Below are 18,188 nucleotides of genomic sequence, written 5' to 3'. Positions count from 1 at the left end.
GCAGGAACGGGGGGGGGGGGGGGGGGGAATGGAGGAGGGCAAGAAGGTTGAAATGAGCGCCTCTGCGGACAGCGACCTGAGCAGGGAGGTCCACGGAGCCATCCCTTCATTCCACCAACGCGGCCTGTCGCCCCCCCCGCCCCCCCCCCGTGCCAGCCCCGCCCTGGGCACCGAGACCCGCAGGCAACCCGCCGGCTCCCCGCCTGGGCCTGGCAGCCGGGCGTCCTCCCTCGTCCCTCGGAGCCGAGCCGGAGGCTCCCCTTTCAGGCCTGCCTTCCCGCAGACGCACCTGCCCTCCCCCAGCCCCGCGCAGAGCGGCTCCTGTGAGGCGGGGCGGCCACGGGATAAATTACCGCCCGTCGCCTTCATGCATAAAACATGGCACCGGGGCCGCCCGCCCGCAGCTGCCCTGGGCCGGTCGGAGCCGGGAAGGAGCGCACAGGCCGGTGTCGGGAAGCCTGGGACATGGAGGAGGAGAGCGTCTCGCTTTCCTTTTAACGCGTGGCCGCCCGGCTGCGCCCCTGCCATGAGAAGGCCGTAGGCGCCGGCACCATGGTGCTCCCCTCCCGGCTGCACTGGGTCCGCAACAGGCCATGGAGGGACCGGATCCGGAGGCGGCAGCTCAACCGTGAGTGTCCCACAGCCCCACGCCCCCCTGTCCTGTGTCCCCACAATGGTCTCTTCTTCTCCTCGCCCCCCCGCTCCCTGGCTCCCGCCGCTGCCCCTGGTCGGAGGGAACCAGGGGTCCTCAAACTTTTTAAACAGGGGGCCAGGTCCCTGTCCCTCAGACCGCTGGAGGGCCGGACTATAGTTTAAAAAAAAAACTATGAACAAATTCCTATGCGCACTGCGGGCCCCGGACGCGTCGGCTGCTAAGCAGGACAGGCAGCGGCACCCGGCGGGCCGGATACATGTCCTCGGCGGGCCGCATGTGGCCCACGGGCCGTAGTTTGAGGACCCCTGGATACGCGGTTAGAGGAGCGGCAGAGGATCCTGTCAGGCGGGAAGCGTCGCCGTGGACGGGCGGGGAGGCCAGCGTCGCCGTGGACGGGCGGGGAGGCCGTGGCTGGAGCTGTGCGGTGACCGGGGCGCCAGGGCTGAGCCACGGGGATCGGCGAGGCAGCTAGAACCGGCGACGCTCTGGGGGCAGTGGGTCCCCTGCCCTTTTTAATTTATTCTTATTTTTTTATTTTTTATTAAGGGAGAGGATATTTTTCCACTGATCTTTTAGAGAGAGTGGAAGAGAGAGGGAAAGACAGAGAGAAACATTGATGTGAGAGAAACACATCAATTGGTTGCCTCCAGCGTGGCCCCGGTCAGGGCCCGGGCCGGGGAGGAGCCTGCAACCCAGAATCGAACCCGGGACCCTTCAGTCCGCAGGCCGACGCTCTACCCACTGATCCACACCAGCCAGGGCAGTCCCCGTCCCCTTAAAGGGCCCTGTCATATGTCTTGTGAGGTCCCCGACGCACACGAGGTCCCCTGGGGGGACAGGGACCCTGGCCAAGGGGAGGTTTCAGGGTGGAAGGAACGAGACGGAAGCCCCAGCACAGGCCGGCCGGCCGAGCCGCCCACAGGGAGCGGGCGTGTGCCCTGGAGGGCAGGTTTGTTGATCTCCGATGTCAGCTAATTCCGCGGGTGAGCGGGGCAGGCGGCCGAGCACACGCGTGCAGGGGCGTGAAGGGGCTGTGCCACGGCCTGAGGACCGGCTCGCTGCTCTCTGTGCTGAGAAAAACAACGGGAAACGTGACGTCCGTTACCGCTGCCCGTGGCCCGGGTCTGGGAGGCGACAGGGAGCGGCGGAGACTGTGGCGCAGGGGACAGCCTTTCCCGCCACCGGAGGGCGCCGCCGTCCGCCGTCCTGGCCTTGTCCTCCTGAGGGCTGGGTGTGACCGGTTACCGCTTTCCCAGCTTTTCCAGAAAAGGGAAAATGCTGATTTCTGAGCGAAAGCGCTCACCCGTAGCAGTGAATTGCTTGCATGTTAAACATCGCGGTGCCCCATCGTGTGCCCCGCCCGACGCACAGCGGTTCGGTGCGGGTGCTGCGCTCGCCAGGGCCCGTCCCGCGGGCTATTCCAGCGTCACAGCCCCGTCCTCCAGGTGCGAAACGCGCCCGCGGGGGCAGGTACAGGCACATGAACGAGGGGGTAGGCCCACAGGTGCGCCAGGGTCACGGTCCAGCGCTCAGGGGCCCTGCTGCCCCCGGGGGGTTCCAAAGGAGCTCCCCCCCTCCCCCCACTCCCCGCACAACAGGAATTGCTCCCCCAAACCTCCCCCCTTCCCGAGAATAACGGGAGAAGCGTGTGGCGTCTCCGCAGGCTTTGCTGGTCCATCCACCGCCCCCCCCCCCTGCCGCCCGCCGAGCCGGCTGCAGTGAGATCCAGGGCGCGGGCACCGCACCCGTGTCGGTGGGAGGCACGCGGATTGAGGGCGAGGCCTCTGCCGGGAGCCGCCTGCCCTCGGAGACCAAGGACTGGGGGTGGGGAGGGGAAAGGCCTGGTTCTTTAGAGAAATTTTGTTTCCGTGACGAGGCTGACGTCCGGGTGCCGGGATGTGCTTTCTGCCTCATCATACGTGTTCCTGTGTGTTTGCTCCAAGCCCGACACAGAGCGGACAGCCTCGCCTGTTCGGTGAACGTGTCCGAGGAGGGAGGGCCCAGCGCGGGCGGCGTGCGCCTCCGAGATCAGCTGGACCCGGACGCGGCGGCGGGTGGCCTGTCCCAGCGCGGGGGACGCCTGTGTGTGCGTTTGAGGGCGGAGAGCGGGGGCCGGGGGTCGGGAAGAGAAGGCAGGAGGACGGAGGGGGCAGGCGGGGGGCCGCACGGTGAACACGGCCCGAGGCCGCCCAGACGCGCTTCGCAGTGGCTAGCTCTGTCCGTGGTCGCTTTTCCTGGCCCCTTTCTTTAAAAAAAAAAAAAAAAATTTTGTTGTTGTTGTTGATTTCAGAGAGGAAGGGAGAGAGAGAGACATCCAGGAGGAGAGAGAATCATGGATCGGCTGCCTCCTGCACGCCCCCACTGGGGATGGAGCCCACAACCCGGGCCTGTGCTCTGACCGGGAATCGAACCCGGGACTTCCTGGTTCACCGGTCGACGCTCAGCCACCGAGCCAGGCAGGCCGGGCCCTGTTTCTCTCCAAGGTGTCTCTCACAGCAGCATCTGCTCTGGCTCGGAACCGGCGCTGCGCCTGCTGGCTGAGCCCTCCCCGAGGAGAACGAGTCAACGACCCTCTCCCTCCAGGACACTCAGGGACCTGGAGGCCCCGGTGCCCCCAGGCGGAGCCCAGGGCCCAGCAGACATCACTGACCAACCACCGCCCCCTCCTCTCTCCCAGGAGGTCCGCCCGCCCCGACCCCCCCAATGCGGCTCTGCTCACGCTGCACTCTGACTCAGGAGTGACCGCAGGCAGAGTCAGCGCCACAGAGTGCGGGGCTGTGGTCAGGCCTGTGGGGTTGGGGGGGGGGGAAATGGGGTGCAGGCTCTCCTGCCTGCGGCCGCCGGGACTGACCGAGAGCCGGGACTGACCGAGAACGAGGGGAGGCCCCGCCGGGTCCTCCGGCCCCCCTCATGCCCTCGGAGGCCCCTCTGGTTCTCAGGAGGCTCTGGGTCTGGAGGTGTTGAGGGCGGGGACCAAGGTCCCGTGGGAGGCGGTGTGCGGGGCCCCGCCCAGCAGCCTCGGCCACGTCGGCCGCCACTCCGCAGATGGCCCTGCGCGGAGCAGCATCGGCTTACAGCGCAGCCGGCTCCTCTCGGCTTTCCGCCCTGTCCGGCATCGGGTGGGTGGTGGCCTGGGTGCCTCGCATTTCCCGGCTCCTGTCTCTGGGATGGGCTCCGGCTCAGGAATACGGACCCGGACGGGACGTCCCAGCCGGAGCCCAGGCCAGGGCTGCCTGTCCAAGCTGGCCGGCGGGGGGTGTCCCGACTGCACCAGACTTGCTCCCGGATGTGGGACTCCTGGGGCCAAAGCCGCCGTCCCGGGCTGGCCTTTCCCGTCCCATCTACACCCACGAGACCCCCTCTTGGCACGCGTCTCCTTTAAAGCCGTGGGCGTCAAGGTGTGCCAGGAGCGCCGGCCGGCGTGGCTCAGTGGCTGAGCGTCCACCTGTGAGCCAGGAGGTCACGGTTGGATTCCCGGTCGGGGCACAGGCCCGGCTTGTGGGCTCCATCCCCACGAGGGGGCGTGCAGGAGGCAGCCGCTCCATGGTTCTCTCTCATCGTTGATGTTTCTCTCTCTCTCTCCCTCTCCCTTCCTCTCTGACATCAATAAAAATATATATTTTTTAAAAAGATTTGCCGGGGGCGGGGGAGGGTGAGCGAGAGGCACAAAGAACAAAGAAAGAAGCCTCTGAGGACGTTCGCTACCATCCAGGGGTCCAGGCCCAGGCCCAGACCAGCCACCTGCCACCATGGTCCCCGCACAGCCTCGGCCCCGACGGCAGGAGGCCACCCCGGGGCCGCGGTTTCTCCCGGCTCCTCGCGTGTTGACCAGCACCCCACCAATCACAGAGAACGTGGCCATTCCGTGTTGGGGACCGAGGAGGGACCCCGACAAAGGAATGACTTACGCTTCCAACAGGGCGTCCCTGCTTCCTCATCACTCAGAGGAAGAAAGCCGGACCCTCCCTCCTGCGGGATGATGGAGTCGCAGGCGCTGTTGCCACAGGCCGCGTTCCAGCTCCCACATCGTCGTCAGGGAAAAGGGACGGAAACCCGAGAGCGGGGCTCTGAATAATTCAAGGGGCTCCGCAGGGCGGGAACGCGCTCCTTTGTCCAAACTCCGATCTGGACAGAGATGGCCGCCGTTCCAGCCAAGGACCAAGGACGGACAAAGAAGAGAGGGAGAGGAGGGGGGGGGGAGGAGGAAGGAAAAACACGGACACAGCAAGGGAAGCGAAAAGGACGGAGACGGCGGAGGGGTCGGGGCCAGGAGCGCGGGGACGGGTCCGAGCCCTCTGTGGTCAGAGGGGTTGTTCGTAGGCCGACCCAGAGCCCAGAAGTTCATCAGGGGGTGAGCATCGACCTAGGAACCAGGAGGTCAGGGTTCGATTCCCGCTCAGGGCACAGGCCCGGGTTGTGGGCTCCATCCCCAGTGTGGGGCGTGCAGGAGGCAGCTGACCAATGACTCATCATTGATGTCTCTCTCCCTCTCCCTCTCTCTAAAAATCAATAAAAAACCTTTTTAAAATGTAGAGGAGTTTGTAGAAGGTGTAAAATTTGTAGAAGGTGCCGTCCTCATGAAACAACAGATAAAGACGGCGACCAGCAGTGGGTGTGCACACCCGCCCAGAGGAGCTACTGAGGTGCAGCTGACACCCCTGAGCCCGCCGTGGGCTTCCCATCCCTCACACGGGACACCCCGACCGCCGAGCCTCGCCACCTGGTGAACAGGAAGAGGACAGCGGCCCCCGAGGGTATCGTCCGACCGAGAAAACCGGCCCGGACCCTCACGAGACCCCACCCACATGTCACTGCCCGTGGACGGGGAGGACAAGGGAGTGTGGAGCGGCAGGCAACCCCCGAGGGAGTCGCCGGCTCAGCCCCAGCGCGGAGCCTCCACAGGACAGATTTCCAGCAGAGAAACGGCGTTTGTGGGGGGCGGGGGGGACGCAGTCCAACAACTGGCGGAGGGAGTCCTATGCAGAAGAACCCCTGCTTTGCTCTTTAAAAAAAGAAGAAGAAATAGTAACAGAAAAAGTAAATTCTTGCTTACCGTGTCACGGAAATCCACCGTCACCCGACGACTGTCACACGCACACTCTCTTTTTCGGTGGCGGATTATTCTGGACGTCACGGAGTTTGCTTTCGTGGAACTCTAAGCTCCCGGTTTCCTGGGGACACGGACCCGTTCGCTACTTTTAAAAATATACATATTTATTGACTTCAGAGAGGAAGGGGGAGAGAGAGAGAAACGTCCGTGAGGAGAGAGGATCATGGATCGGCTGCCTCCCACACGCCCCCCACTGGGGATGGAGCCCGCAACTCGGGCCGGTGCCCTGACCGGGAATCGAACCCTGACCTCCCGGTTCGCAGGTTGAGTGGGGCTCAGTCTCTGGGCCACGCCGACCAGTTGCTGCTTTAATGTGAGGTTTCAACAAGGAGGCCTCCTGGGAGTCAGGGTCCCAGTATTTGAAACGCTCAGCACTTGGGGTCGTCGCCAGCAGGTGGCAGCACCTCACAGCGTTTCTAACCCCAACCCAGAGCAGTTCCCGGGCTTTCCCAGCGAGAAGCACCTCTAACCCGCAGCCCCTCATTATTCTTCCCTCACAGCGCGGCCCCATGACAATCCTCGGACGGGGAGCGTCCACGGCTGCTGGGGCCGCCCCACGCCGCCCCCGGGGACTGAACCTTCCCAGAGCCGGGCCCACTCTGCCTCTCAGCGGGCACGTGCTTCTCCTTCCTCCTCCTCCCTCTGCGTGGCTGGCTCCGTGGCCATTCAGTCTCGCCGTGGGGCGCTCGCTGTAATAGCGCCTGCCACGGAAGGGGACCTGCAGGGACTGAGGGCGGGGACCCGCCCACCCCCACCCTCCGCCCTGTGCCCTGCATCGGCATGGTGGGTGGCTGTCCCTCTGCCCCAGGCCTAAGACCTAGTCGTGGAAGTGCATTTCCATTTCAAACAGGAAACAGCTCCCTCCTCCGGCAGCTTCCCTCCCGGGTGGGAATGACCCCCCCGACCCAGCACCTCCGGGTGGGAATGACCCCCCAGACCCAGCACCTCCGGGTGGGAATGACCCCCCCCACCCAGCACCTCCGGGTGGGAATGACCCCCCCCACCCAGCACCTCCGTGGAAAACCGGCGAAATGCATTTCCCGGAGAAATCAGCCGGGCGGCACCTCCCCCCATCGCTGGACAGGGTCTGGCATCCATCCGTCCGCGGGTTGGGAAGGAAATGAGACCTGGGTGAAGGGACCGGTGGGACGGCCCTGAAGTTTGCGGGGCACATGGAGGGGCACCCTCTGGATTGCCCACCCAATGCAGCCAGGACGTCGCTGGAGCCCCTCCGAGCCCCCACCCCCACCCCCACCCCGAGGGGAAGGATTTGGGATCTGGCACTCCTTGCAGAAGCTGTGTACATGGTGTGTCTGTTGCCATGGCGACCCAGCAGCCCTTGGCACCCAAGAGCTGGTGCTGAGATGCTTGTCAGGATCCGCCAAACAGTTTCCCCTCGCGGGCGCAGCGGGTCCACACAGGGGCTCCGAGGTCGGCGAGGGCGTCTGGAGGAGGGACAGGCTGGGGCTCGGCGAGCGGCTCGCAGGGGCCACACGACCCAGGCCGCTCGGATGCCCCGCTGAGGTCGTCCCCTTCCCGTCCATGTCAGTCCTGGGGGGGCAGCCGCGTGTCCCTCACGCGCGGGGCCCAGGATCCACGCAGAGAAAGACCGTGCCGAGGACCCAGGCGTTGGCTGGCTTCTGTGTGACTCACAGCTCCTCCGTGCTTCAGAGATCACGGCCTGAGCTCTGCCCTGCAGGGGCTGTCACATTCGTGGGTGGGCGCAAAGCGGGGGCAGGGGGGCAACACCCCAAGCCACGGGCCGGATCCCAGAGGCCCCCCCACACACTGGCTGGGCCCTGCCTTCCTGTCCCTGGGGACCAGAGGAATCCAAAGCATAGGAGGGCGTGCCAAGCTGCAACGGGCCGTTATTATTCTTTAAAGTATGTTTCTATTGATTCCAGAGAGAGGAAGGGGGAGGGAGAGGGAGACAGGAACACCAGTGATGGGAGAGAACCATGGATCGGCTGCTCCCGCACGCCCCACACGGGATGGAGCCTGCAACCCGGGCCTGTGCCCTGACCGAGAATCGAACCCTGACCTCCTGGTTCACAGCCCCTGAGCCCGCTGGGCAGGCTGATTTATTTATTATTTTTTTTAAGAGAAAGAGAAGAGCAGTGTGAACGCAGTGGTAGGTGGGTGCCATTTCCGTGCCTCCCGGCGGACACCTCGCCTGTGGGAGAGCTTGTGCGGGGCTCGCCTCTCGGAACAAAGGGGGGAAGAAAGCGGGGGCTCCGGGACCCGTGGAGCAGCTTCCCAGGGAGGGGCAGGCACAGCGCTCCCAGCGCGGAGGGAGGGGCCCATGGAACCCGTCCCCTCTCCTCTCCTCCTGGAGCTGTGTGCTCCGGGGTGGTCTGAGGTCCTGGGTGGCCCTGACTAGCCAGGAAGTGGAGCGTCTACACCCCATGGCCACGGGGCGGGGCGGGGCGGGGTGGGGACGATGGGGCACATTAAAGAAAAGTCCTCGTCTCCACGGCCAAAGCCGAGCAGAAACCTGGGTGATGGGAGGCCAATGATTGCCCAGGCCCTCGGCACGGAGCCCCCTGCCCCTCTCTGCTGAGCGAGGCCCCTCAGCACCTGGAGCCGAGCCCCAGCCTCTGGTCCCGGGACCACCCAGCCCCTCGCCGTGAAGCCAGGGCGCGGTGTGTTTGTTTCCCCCAAAGCAGCCGGAGCGGGGAGGGAGGCCCCTCTTGCTCAGCCAGCTCCTCGGACAGCTGGGCCCCATCGGCAGCCCTGTCCCACTCCCAGCTCCACGCCGCCCCTCCTCCAGGGAGAACTCTCAGAACCAGAACCCGCCCTCTTGTAGGCGCTGTCAGAACCTTTGCGGGGCCGCCGGGTGGCTGCCTCCACGCTGGGGGCTCCGGGTCCCTGGGAGGACACGGGAGTCCAGGGCACCTTCTCATGAACCGTGACCATGGCTCACTGGCTGGCAGAGGGCAGAGGGGGACCGGAGTTTGTGGGGGCGAGACACGGGAGAGGTTTGAAAGGGAGATGACACTTGAAGGTCAACAGACAAACACAGTTTGTTCCTCAAAGAAAAATCAGTCCTTCCTCTTTCACCCTTCACCCTGCAGGTGAGGGCCACCTGCTTCCCTAATTCACAACCCACAGCGGCCCCGCAGTTCAACAGCAGAAAAACAAAGGAAAGCCACCGCCTGGCCCTGTGCTCCCCTGGGAGAAGGACACAGCCCTGTTTCCTAGACGCACTCACACAACAATGCGTGCCTTTGCCGGGCCTGGGTGGCCCAGTGGTTGAGCGTCGACCTAGGAACCAGGGGGTCAGGGTTCGATTCCCGGTCAGGGCACAGGCCCGGGTTGCAGGCTCGACCCCCAGTAGGAAGTGTGCAGGAGGCAGCCGATCCATGATTCTCTCTCATCGTGGACGTTTCTCTCTCTCCCTCTCCCTTTGTCTCTGAAATCGATAATAATATATTTAAAAAAAAAAATCATGTGAGTCAATGAAGCCCTACACAGGCAGGTCCCAGGGACGCCTCCCGGATGAGTGGGGAGTTGGGTTTAACCATCGATTTGTCATCTGGTCCCGGGACACGCTGAGCTGTGCCTGGCTTGGCGGAGCTCCTCTGTGGATGGCGGCCAGCGCCGTGGTGGGTTGACTAGATGCATCGGTGTCATTCGATGGGGGACAGGACCCTCTGTCCCAAAGTTGACGCTCTGACTGTGAGGACACTGGCAAAGCTCCGGGACCTTCCGATTTATCCCGAACACTGGCCACCAATGTCGGGGCGTGTGCACCGGGACCCGGCGGCGTGGGGCGGTTTGGTGTCGGTCTCTGTTCCGTGAGCACTGCACACCCCAAGCTGCGCATCGTGTGGCCCCTGCGCCCGCGGGCAACCCGGCGCCAGCACACGGGTGGAACCCATCGGTTCCCTACGCGTCTCTGTGTCTCCGGCGGTTTAACCCAACAGCGATTTAGCCCCCCGTGATGTGAGCCCTTGCCTTGGGTCCAGGAGCCTCTCCGTCCGTGACCTCGGATGTGAGACTTCCCAGGAAGCCTGTTAAAAACTCATTAGTCAACAGAGCCAAATACCAACAGGACAACAATTGAAATTTCTTTGGAGAGCCAAATTTTTTAAACTTAAACTTCTTCTAACGCCACTTCTTCAACATAGACTTGCCCAGGCCGTGGAATTTTGTGGAAGAGCCACACTCAAGGGGCCAAAGAGCCACATGTGGCTCGCGAGCCGCAGTTTGCCGACCACTGGTCTAGAACATTCTCCACGCACAGGGCACAGGGCACCGGGGAGAAGGGGCGGCTGCCAAGCCCTCTCCCCTCTATTTCTACAAAGCTGATTTTATGGGCTAAGTCATGGATTCGTTTGTGTAAATCCTAACGATGATGGAAGCTTTATTTATTTTTAAATATATTTATTGATTTCAGAGAAGAGAGAGGGCGAGAGAGACAGAAACATCAATGATGAGAGAGAATCATGGGTCTGCTGCCTCCTGCCTGCCCCCCTACTGGGGATCGAGCCCACAAACAGGGCATGTGCCCTGACTGGGAATCGAACCGTGACCCCCTGGTTCATAGGTCGATGCTCAACCACTGAGCCATGCTGGCTGGACACAATTTGTACTTCTTAATCCCTTCACCTTTTCACCCAACCCTCCCAACGCCCCCCCCCCCTTTCTGGCAAACATCAGTCCGCTCTCTGCATAAGATAAGAATTATTATGACATTATTCATGTTTTATGGATTAGAACATTGTGAGTACTTGGCCATTTCCAAAAATACAGCATTTTAATTCATTTTGGGTGACGATATTTACCATGTATTAGGTCCTTATAGGACCATCTGGCAAACTGACACAGAGCATCCATTTTCATGTAAAAAACAGCGACATCAGCCAACTACTCAGATTCTCGGGGATTCCCCCCCCCCATCCCCCCCTGGGGCCTGGTCAGGGCGCACGCAGGAGGCAACCAATCGATGTGTCTCTCTCACATCCACGTTTCTGTCTTTCCCTCTTTTCACTCTCCCTAAAAAGCAATGGGAAAATATCCTCGGGTGAGGATTAACCAGAAAAAGGGGAAAAAACGAAGAAATGTTCTTTTTTTTTTTGCAAAATAAATATTCAGTGGCCTGAGCATGCGGGAGGCTCTCCTGGCCTCAGAAACGCGCGCCCAGAGTGAGTCTCACTGGGCAGCAGGAGCCAGGCAAGCTGAGTGACAGACAGGGGCCCGAGGCATCCGAGCCGGTCGTGTCCACGGGCACCAGGAGCTGCCGGACCCCTGAGCACCGCCGGCCACTGCGCACGGGCCTGGGGACACGACGGCATGAGGGACGGCGCTCGGTTTGCAGTTCCTACGTTAGGGTCACATGCCCATTCACCGTCCTCTGTTATGAAAGAAAGAGGTCCGGAGCGGAAATGGCCGACGCGTCATTAACCTCTGAGAGGGCGACACCCAGGCAAATACTGGGGCTTCGGGCCACTTCCCATCACACCCAGACGGCTAAGGCCCAGGCCGTCCAGAGCGAATTCCAAGTTCCACCCAACTCTGTTTCAGCGATACCAGGACGGCGCCCCCCCTCGCTCCCCTGCCTTGGGCTGAGGGCAATGAGGTGCCAGCGTGCTCCGTGGCTGAGCACCGGCCTACGAACAGGAGGGCCACTGAGCCTAGAAACAGGAGGGCCGCTGAGCCTACGAACAGGAGGGCCGCTGAGCCTACGAACAGGAGGGCCGCTGAGCCTACGAACAGGAGGGCCACTGAGCCTAGAACCAGGAGGGCCACTGAGCCTACGAACAGGAGGGCCACTGAGCCTACGAACAGGAGGGCCGCTGAGCCTACGAACAGGAGGGCCGCTGAGCCTACGAACAGGAGGGCCGCTGAGCCTAGAACCAGGAGGGCCGCTGAGCCTACGAACAGGAGGGCCACTGAGCCTAGAACCAGGAGGGCCACTGAGCTACGAACAGGAGGGCCACTGAGCCTACGAACAGGAGGGCCACTGAGCCGAAGCGGCCAGGGCGCTGCTGCCTCTCCATTGAGAACACAGCGGGCTCCGCGGGGAGGGGACCTGGGAAATATTTGGGTTGATAAGCACTTCCTCCTCCCTGGGAGGCAGCTGGGAGCTCGGGCACAGAACGCAGCCGGAAAGCCTCCTCCAGAGATCAGGTTCTTTGTAGGCCGTGGTTCTCATCCAAGCGCCTCGCCCTTTTGTCCCCTGGCGGGGAGCAGAGCGCAGGCCCAGAGAGAGGAATCCCGCTCATTCCAGACCCGCCCTGGGTCTGTCTCAGACCGAGGAGGTGGGGAGAGGATCCCCTGGGAAGAGGAGCGGAGGAATCTGAGAGCCGCAGGGACAGGGAGTGACTGTGCTCATTCAGGGGCCGGAGATGGGTTCCCACCAGCTCTCGCTGCTTCTCTGCCCCCACCTACAGCCTCCCCCGCCCCCCAGCCCAGCTCCAGCGCCTCTGCGGTGTGAGGACAGGGACGTGGCTGGGGGAACAGATACAGGAGTCAGAGACTGGAGCCGCCCTGACTCCATGACCCCCCTGCCCTCATCCCATCGTGCCCACCGGTGGTGCCCATGGGCATCGACAGGCAGAGAGTTCTGGAGCGTTCTGTGCCCACCACCCTCCTTCACCCTTCACCCTACAGGTGTGAGGGCCACCTGCTTCCCTAATTCACAACCCACAGTGGCCCCGCAGTTCAACAACAGAAAAAGAAAGAAAAACCACAGCCTGGCCCTGTGCTACCCTCGGAGGACACAACCCTATTTCCTAAACGCACTCACACAAAAATGCGTACCTTTGCCGGGCCTGGGTGGCTCAGTGGTTGAGCGTCGGCCTATGAACCAGGAGGTCACGGTTTAATTCCAAGTCAGGGCACAGGCCCGGGTTGCAGGCTCGACCCCCAGTGGGGGGTGTGCAGGAGGCAGCCGACACATGATTCTCTCTCATCATTGATGTTTCTCTCTCTCCCTTCCTCTCTGAAATCAATAAAAACATTTTTAAAATAAAATAAAAATGCATCTCTCTGCAAAACATTATGTTGTTGGCCACGTCGAAGAAGCCCAGGTGTGCTGCTCTTGCTCGCTCGTGCTGACAACGTGGGAGGGTGATGTCTGAGGAAGGATTCCCGCTTCCATGGCTCAGTGCCTACGGCCCCTCAGGATAAACGAGGAAGCGCTCCACTTCCTCTCTGCATTTCGGAATCTGGGCAAAGCTGAGGAGAGTCATTCTAAGTAAATCCCGTGTCTATGGAACCGCCAGCAGCTTCTCAGAAGCTCTGGGATCAGCAGTGCTTGGGAGTACAGAGCTTTCAACGGACAGTTTGTATACCCAGCCGCTCGCGTGACAGGGTGCTCAACAAATGCTGGGTGGGTGGGTGGGTGGATGGATGGATGATGGATGGATGGAAGGATGGATGGATGGCTGGATAGATGGAAAGGTGGATAGATAGGGAATGGGTGGATGGATGGATCAACGGGATGGATGGATGGATGGATGGATGGATGGATGGATGGATGGATGGATGGGTCAATGGGATGGACAGATGGATGATGGATCAATGGGATGGATCAATGGGATGGATGGATGATGGATGGATAGATGGATGGATCAATGGGATGGATGGATGGATGATGGATAGATGATGGATCAATGGGATGGATGGATGGATGGATGATGGATAGATGATGGATCAATGGGATGGATGGATGATGGATGGATCAATGGGATGGATGGATGATGGATGGATCAATGGGATGGATGGATGATGGATGGATCAATGGGATGGATGGATGGATGATGGATGGATCAATGGGATGGATGGATGGATGGATATGGATGGATCAATGGGATGGATGGATGGATGATGGATGGATCAATGGGATGGATGGATGATGGATGGATCAATGGGATGGATGGATGGATGATGGATGGATCAATGGGATGGATGGACAATGGATGGAAAGAATAACAGAAGAGGGGAGAGTGACAGAGGGTTGAAGACAGAAATAACGGCCGTGAGGACGCGTTGGCTCGGTGGTGGAGCGTTTACTACTCTGCCCTTCGCCGCGCCGCCTGCCCAGCCAGCCACCTCCGTTGTTTCCTCCTTTGGTAGGTTCTCATGCTGTGCTCTCTCACATGTTGTGCTCTCTCATGTGCTCTCTCATGTGCTCTCTCATCCTGTGCTCTCACATGTTGTGCTCTCTCATGTGCTCTCTCATGTGCTCTCTCATCCTGTGCTCTCACATGTTGTGCTCTCTCATGTGCTCTCTCATGTGCTCTCTCATCCTGTGCTCTCACATGTTGTGCTCTCTCATCCTGTGCTCTCTCATGTGCTCTCTCATCCTGTGCTCTCACATGTTGTGCTCTCTCATGCTGTGCTCTCACATGTTGTGCTCTCTCATCCTGTGCTCTCTCATGTGCTCTCTCATCCTGTGCTCTCACATGTTGTGCTCTCTCATGCTGTGCTCTCTCACATGCTGTGCTCTCTCATCCTGTGCTCTCACATGTTGTGCTCTCTCATGCTGTGCTCTCACATGCTGTGCTCTCACATGTGCTCTCTCATGCTGTGCTCTCACATGTTGTGCTCTCTCATGTTGTGCTCTCACATGTTGTGCTCTCACATGCTGTGCTCTCACATGTTGTGCTCTCACATGCTGTGCTCTCTCATGCTGTGCTCTCACATGTTGTGCTCTCACATGCTGTGCTCTCACATGTTGTGCTCTCTCACATGCTGTGCTCTCTCATGCTGTGCTCTCACATGCTGTGCTCTCACATGTTGTGCTCTCACAAGCTGTGTTCTCACATGCTGTGCTCTCACATGTTGTGCTCTCTCATGTTGATCTCACATGCTGTGCTCTGACATGCTGTGCTCTCACATGTTGTGCTCTCACATGCTGTGCTCTCTCATGCTGTGCTCTCACATGCTGTGCTCTCACATGTTGTGCTCTCACATGCTGTGCTCTCACATGTTGTGCTCTCTCACATGCTGTGCTCTCTCATGCTGTGCTCTCACATGCTGTGCTCTCACATGTTGTGCTCTCACAAGCTGTGTTCTCACATGCTGTGCTCTCACATGTTGTGCTCTCTCATGTTGATCTCACATGCTGTGCTCTGACATGCTGTGCTCTCACATGTTGTGCTCTCACATGCTGTGCTCTCTCATGCTGTGCTCTCACATGCTGTGCTCTCACATGTTGTGCTCTCACATGCTGTGCTCTCTCATGTTGTGCAAACAGCACAACCGAGCACAGGACGTGTGGTCATCCTATTTCTGAATCCCCTGTTGCTTCATCGCGTTTCAAAAGCGGCGTGAGCTTTGCATCCGGTCATTCGGCGGGAGACGGGTGTGGCAATGCTGCAGGCTCACCGTTCACTGGCGTTATCTCTGGACCCAGCGGAAGGTGAGGGCGGGGCCCTCTGCGGGAGGTTCTCTTTACCACAAGTTCCGTTCCCAGCCACCACCTTATCCCAGCGAGTCGCCAGAAAAGGGAAGCCGGGGAGTCTGTGACTGGGGGACCAGTATAAATCTTATCCGGTAAATGCAAGAAGCAAGACCTGGGCTTTTTTTTTAACCCAACTTTCCTCATGTTCCCGCCATGACATTTCCCCATCCCCGCGTTTCACGCCTCTCTGCAGCGCCTTATACAGTTTTCCCTTTCCTGCGTGAACAGAGGACGCGGATAGGGACGGGCAGCCGGGGCAGCCGGGCAGGCGGAGGAGAAGCGTCATCACGCAGCAGAGCACGGCTGTGGCCTCCCTTAGAGCTCCCCAGGGTCCTTTCCCGGAGGCCTCCTCCCTGTCAGTGGAGCTGGATGAGCTGCTCTGCTCGTTGGCAGAAACCATCATGGAAAGACGCCTGCCCGCCCCGGCTGGTGTGGCTCCGTGGATAGGGCCTCGGCCTGCGGACCAAAGGGTCCCGGGTTCCATTCCGGTCAAGGGCACCTACTTCGGTTGCAGGCTCCTCCCTGGCTGGGGCCCTGGCTGGGGCATGTGCAGGAAGCAACCAATGGGTGTGTTCATCTCACATCGATGTTTCTCTCCGTCTCTCCCTCTCCCTCCCACTCTCCCTAAAAACCAATGGAGAGACATCCTTGGGGGAGGATTCCCGACAGCAACAACAAAGACACCTGCTCCGCTGCCTCGCGCCTGGGCCGGCTGAGCGTTCCCGAGAGACGTCTGTCTGTGCTTCGCGCACCGGCCCTGGGGCCTGCGGTCGGCGGTCCCTGGAAGGCAACACGGTCCTTCCCGTCCTAGAAACCGAATCGGCCGCGGGTGAGGGCGGCTCCTCCTCGCGGGGAGGCGACAAAGCTCAGGGGGAGCAGAGCGCGCTCCCACCCTCGGGGTTTGGTGTGGAGGGGAACCTCTGACGCCCCAGCACCCGGGGACGGGACGAGAGAAGCTGGGCGTCGCCCCTCGGGCATTCAGCGAAGGTCTGGGGGCCGCTGGTTCCCACCGGGCGGCAAGGCCGTTCTTCCCGCTGCCCTCTGGGGTCAGTGAGTCTGAGGTCAATGCGCTCTTTGTTTGTTTGTTTGTTGTGGGTTTTTTTTTTTTATATTTTCATTGATTTCAGAGAGGAAGGGAGAGAGAAATATCAATGATGAGAACGCCCCACACTGGGGGTCAAGCCTGCCACCTGGGCCTGGGCCCCGACCGGGAATCGCACCCTGACCTCCTGGTTCAGAGGTGGATGCTCAACCCCTGAGCCTCGCCGGCCGGGTAGAGGTGGTTTTATTTTTATTTATTTATTTTTTAAAATATTTTTATTGATTTCAGAGAGGAAGGGAGAGGGAGAGAGAGAGAAACATTAAAGATGAGAGAGCATCATGGATCGGCTGCCTCCTGCACGCCCCCCACTGGGGATCGAGGCCACACCCGGGCCTGTGCCCTGACCGGGAATGAACCCCGACCCCCTGGTTCAGAGGTGGACGCTCCGCCCTGAGCCGGAGCTCTTGCATCCTCAGGGCCGAGGCCGGGCTGCGCTCTGGGAGACCGGGAGGCAGCGCAGGGGAGAGAAGATCTGCGAAGCCAGCCCGCCGCCTCGCCCACCGCGGGGTTCTGCATGACTGTGTCTCTGCCCGTGACGAGCCCGCCAGCCGCCCTGTGAGCGCGGCCCGGGGGGGTCCAGTCGCCACTCGCCAGGTAGCGAAAGCGTTTCCGCCTGCTCCGGGGACTGGCCACAGGACCTCTGCCCCACGGCCTGTTCACCTCTTTCCTGTCCTTCAGTAAAGGGGGGCAGTCACACCGAACCCCCTTTCTTCCCTCAACGACTCAGAAGGAGCGACACGCACGCCTCCACGTCTCGGGAGAAACGTGGCTTATTGGCATCAACGTCACCATCGCCAGGACACCATGGGATCCGAGGGGTGTGGAGAGCTGACGTGGGGCCCAAGGTCTCCTCAGAGCAGGACAGACTGCCAGGGAGGAGGGAGGGAGGAGGGAGGGAGGAGGGAAGGGGGAGGGAGGGAGGGAGAGAGAAGCCTTTGGGTCCGGCACCACCGAGGCCTCCCCTTGCAGGCTGCCTGGTCCACGCAGCAACGGGACGGAACTATGACGGTCAGGTCGTGTCTGTCATCCCTGGCCACCCACTTCCTTTGCATGAAGCTCTCACTCAAAAGCGCCAGGTTAACGAAACTCCACTGGGCGCCCTGCACAGCACCCGCCCCAAACCAGCACCCAGAGCACCTGTACCATCGCACAGAGAGCACCCGCACCCCGGGGGGGGGGGGCACCTGTACCATCGCACAGAGAGCACCCGCACCCCGGGGGGGGAGGGGGGGCACCTGTACCATCGCACAGAGAGCACCCGCACCCTGGGGGGGAGGGGCAGGGCACCTGTACCATTGCACAGAGAGCACCCGCACCCTGGGGGGGAGGGGCAGGGCACCTGTACCATTGCACAGAGAGCACCCGCACCCCGGGGGGGGAGGGGCAGGGCACCTGTACCATTGCACAGAGAGCACCCGCACCCCGGGGGGGGAGGGGCAGGGCACCTGTACCATTGCACAGAGAGCACCCACACCCCGGGGGGGAGGGGCAGGGCACCTGTACCATCGCACAGAGAGCACCCGCACCCCAGGGGGGAGGGGCAGGGCACCTGTACCATCGCACAGAGAGCACCCGCACCCCGGGGGGGAGGGGCAGGGCACCTGTACCATTGCACAGAAAACACCGCACCCAGATTTGGGGGTGGGGGTGGGGGTGGGGGGGGCAGGCAGCTGGGTGCCGCTGCAGGCTCTTGCCTGAGGTCACATCTGGGCTAGGGAGGGAGTGAGTAGGCCTGCCCCTCCCCCACTCCGTCACCCCACCCTCACGCAACACCCAATGCCTCCCCTTTTGTCCTTGGTTGAAACACTGGGTGAAATTTCCTAAGAACGGAATTCACCATCGTTCTAACATTCCTCCACCGCCCGCCACCCCTTCCCCGGCCCAGGAGCCCCGCCTCCTGACCTCTGGC

The 18,188-nt window shown here is 61.2% G+C and overlaps 1 protein-coding gene across 3 annotated transcripts in view; it reads left to right on the top strand.

Moving 5' to 3' along the window:
* Positions 1–252: 252 nt before the first annotated feature.
* RIPOR2 (RHO family interacting cell polarization regulator 2) overlaps positions 253–18,188 on the top strand; it is a 95,878-nt gene continuing 77,942 nt past the window's right edge. Inside the window, exon 1 of one of the 3 annotated variants that reach the window (XM_080649405.1) lies at positions 253–628. In XM_080649405.1, coding sequence (XP_080505531.1) covers positions 553–628 — 76 coding nt within the window. In that variant the 5' untranslated portion in view covers positions 253–552. The remainder of the gene's footprint in view (positions 629–18,188) is intronic. The other 2 variants (XM_080649400.1, XM_080649402.1) reach the window with 2 other exon arrangements.

This window comes from Plecotus auritus (genome assembly GCF_963455305.1).
Source record: "Plecotus auritus genome assembly, chromosome: 12".
NCBI classification, from domain to species: domain Eukaryota; kingdom Metazoa; phylum Chordata; class Mammalia; order Chiroptera; family Vespertilionidae; genus Plecotus; species Plecotus auritus.
Note: the sequence above shows the minus strand (reverse complement) of the source record. Positions and strands in the feature narration are given on the sequence as shown.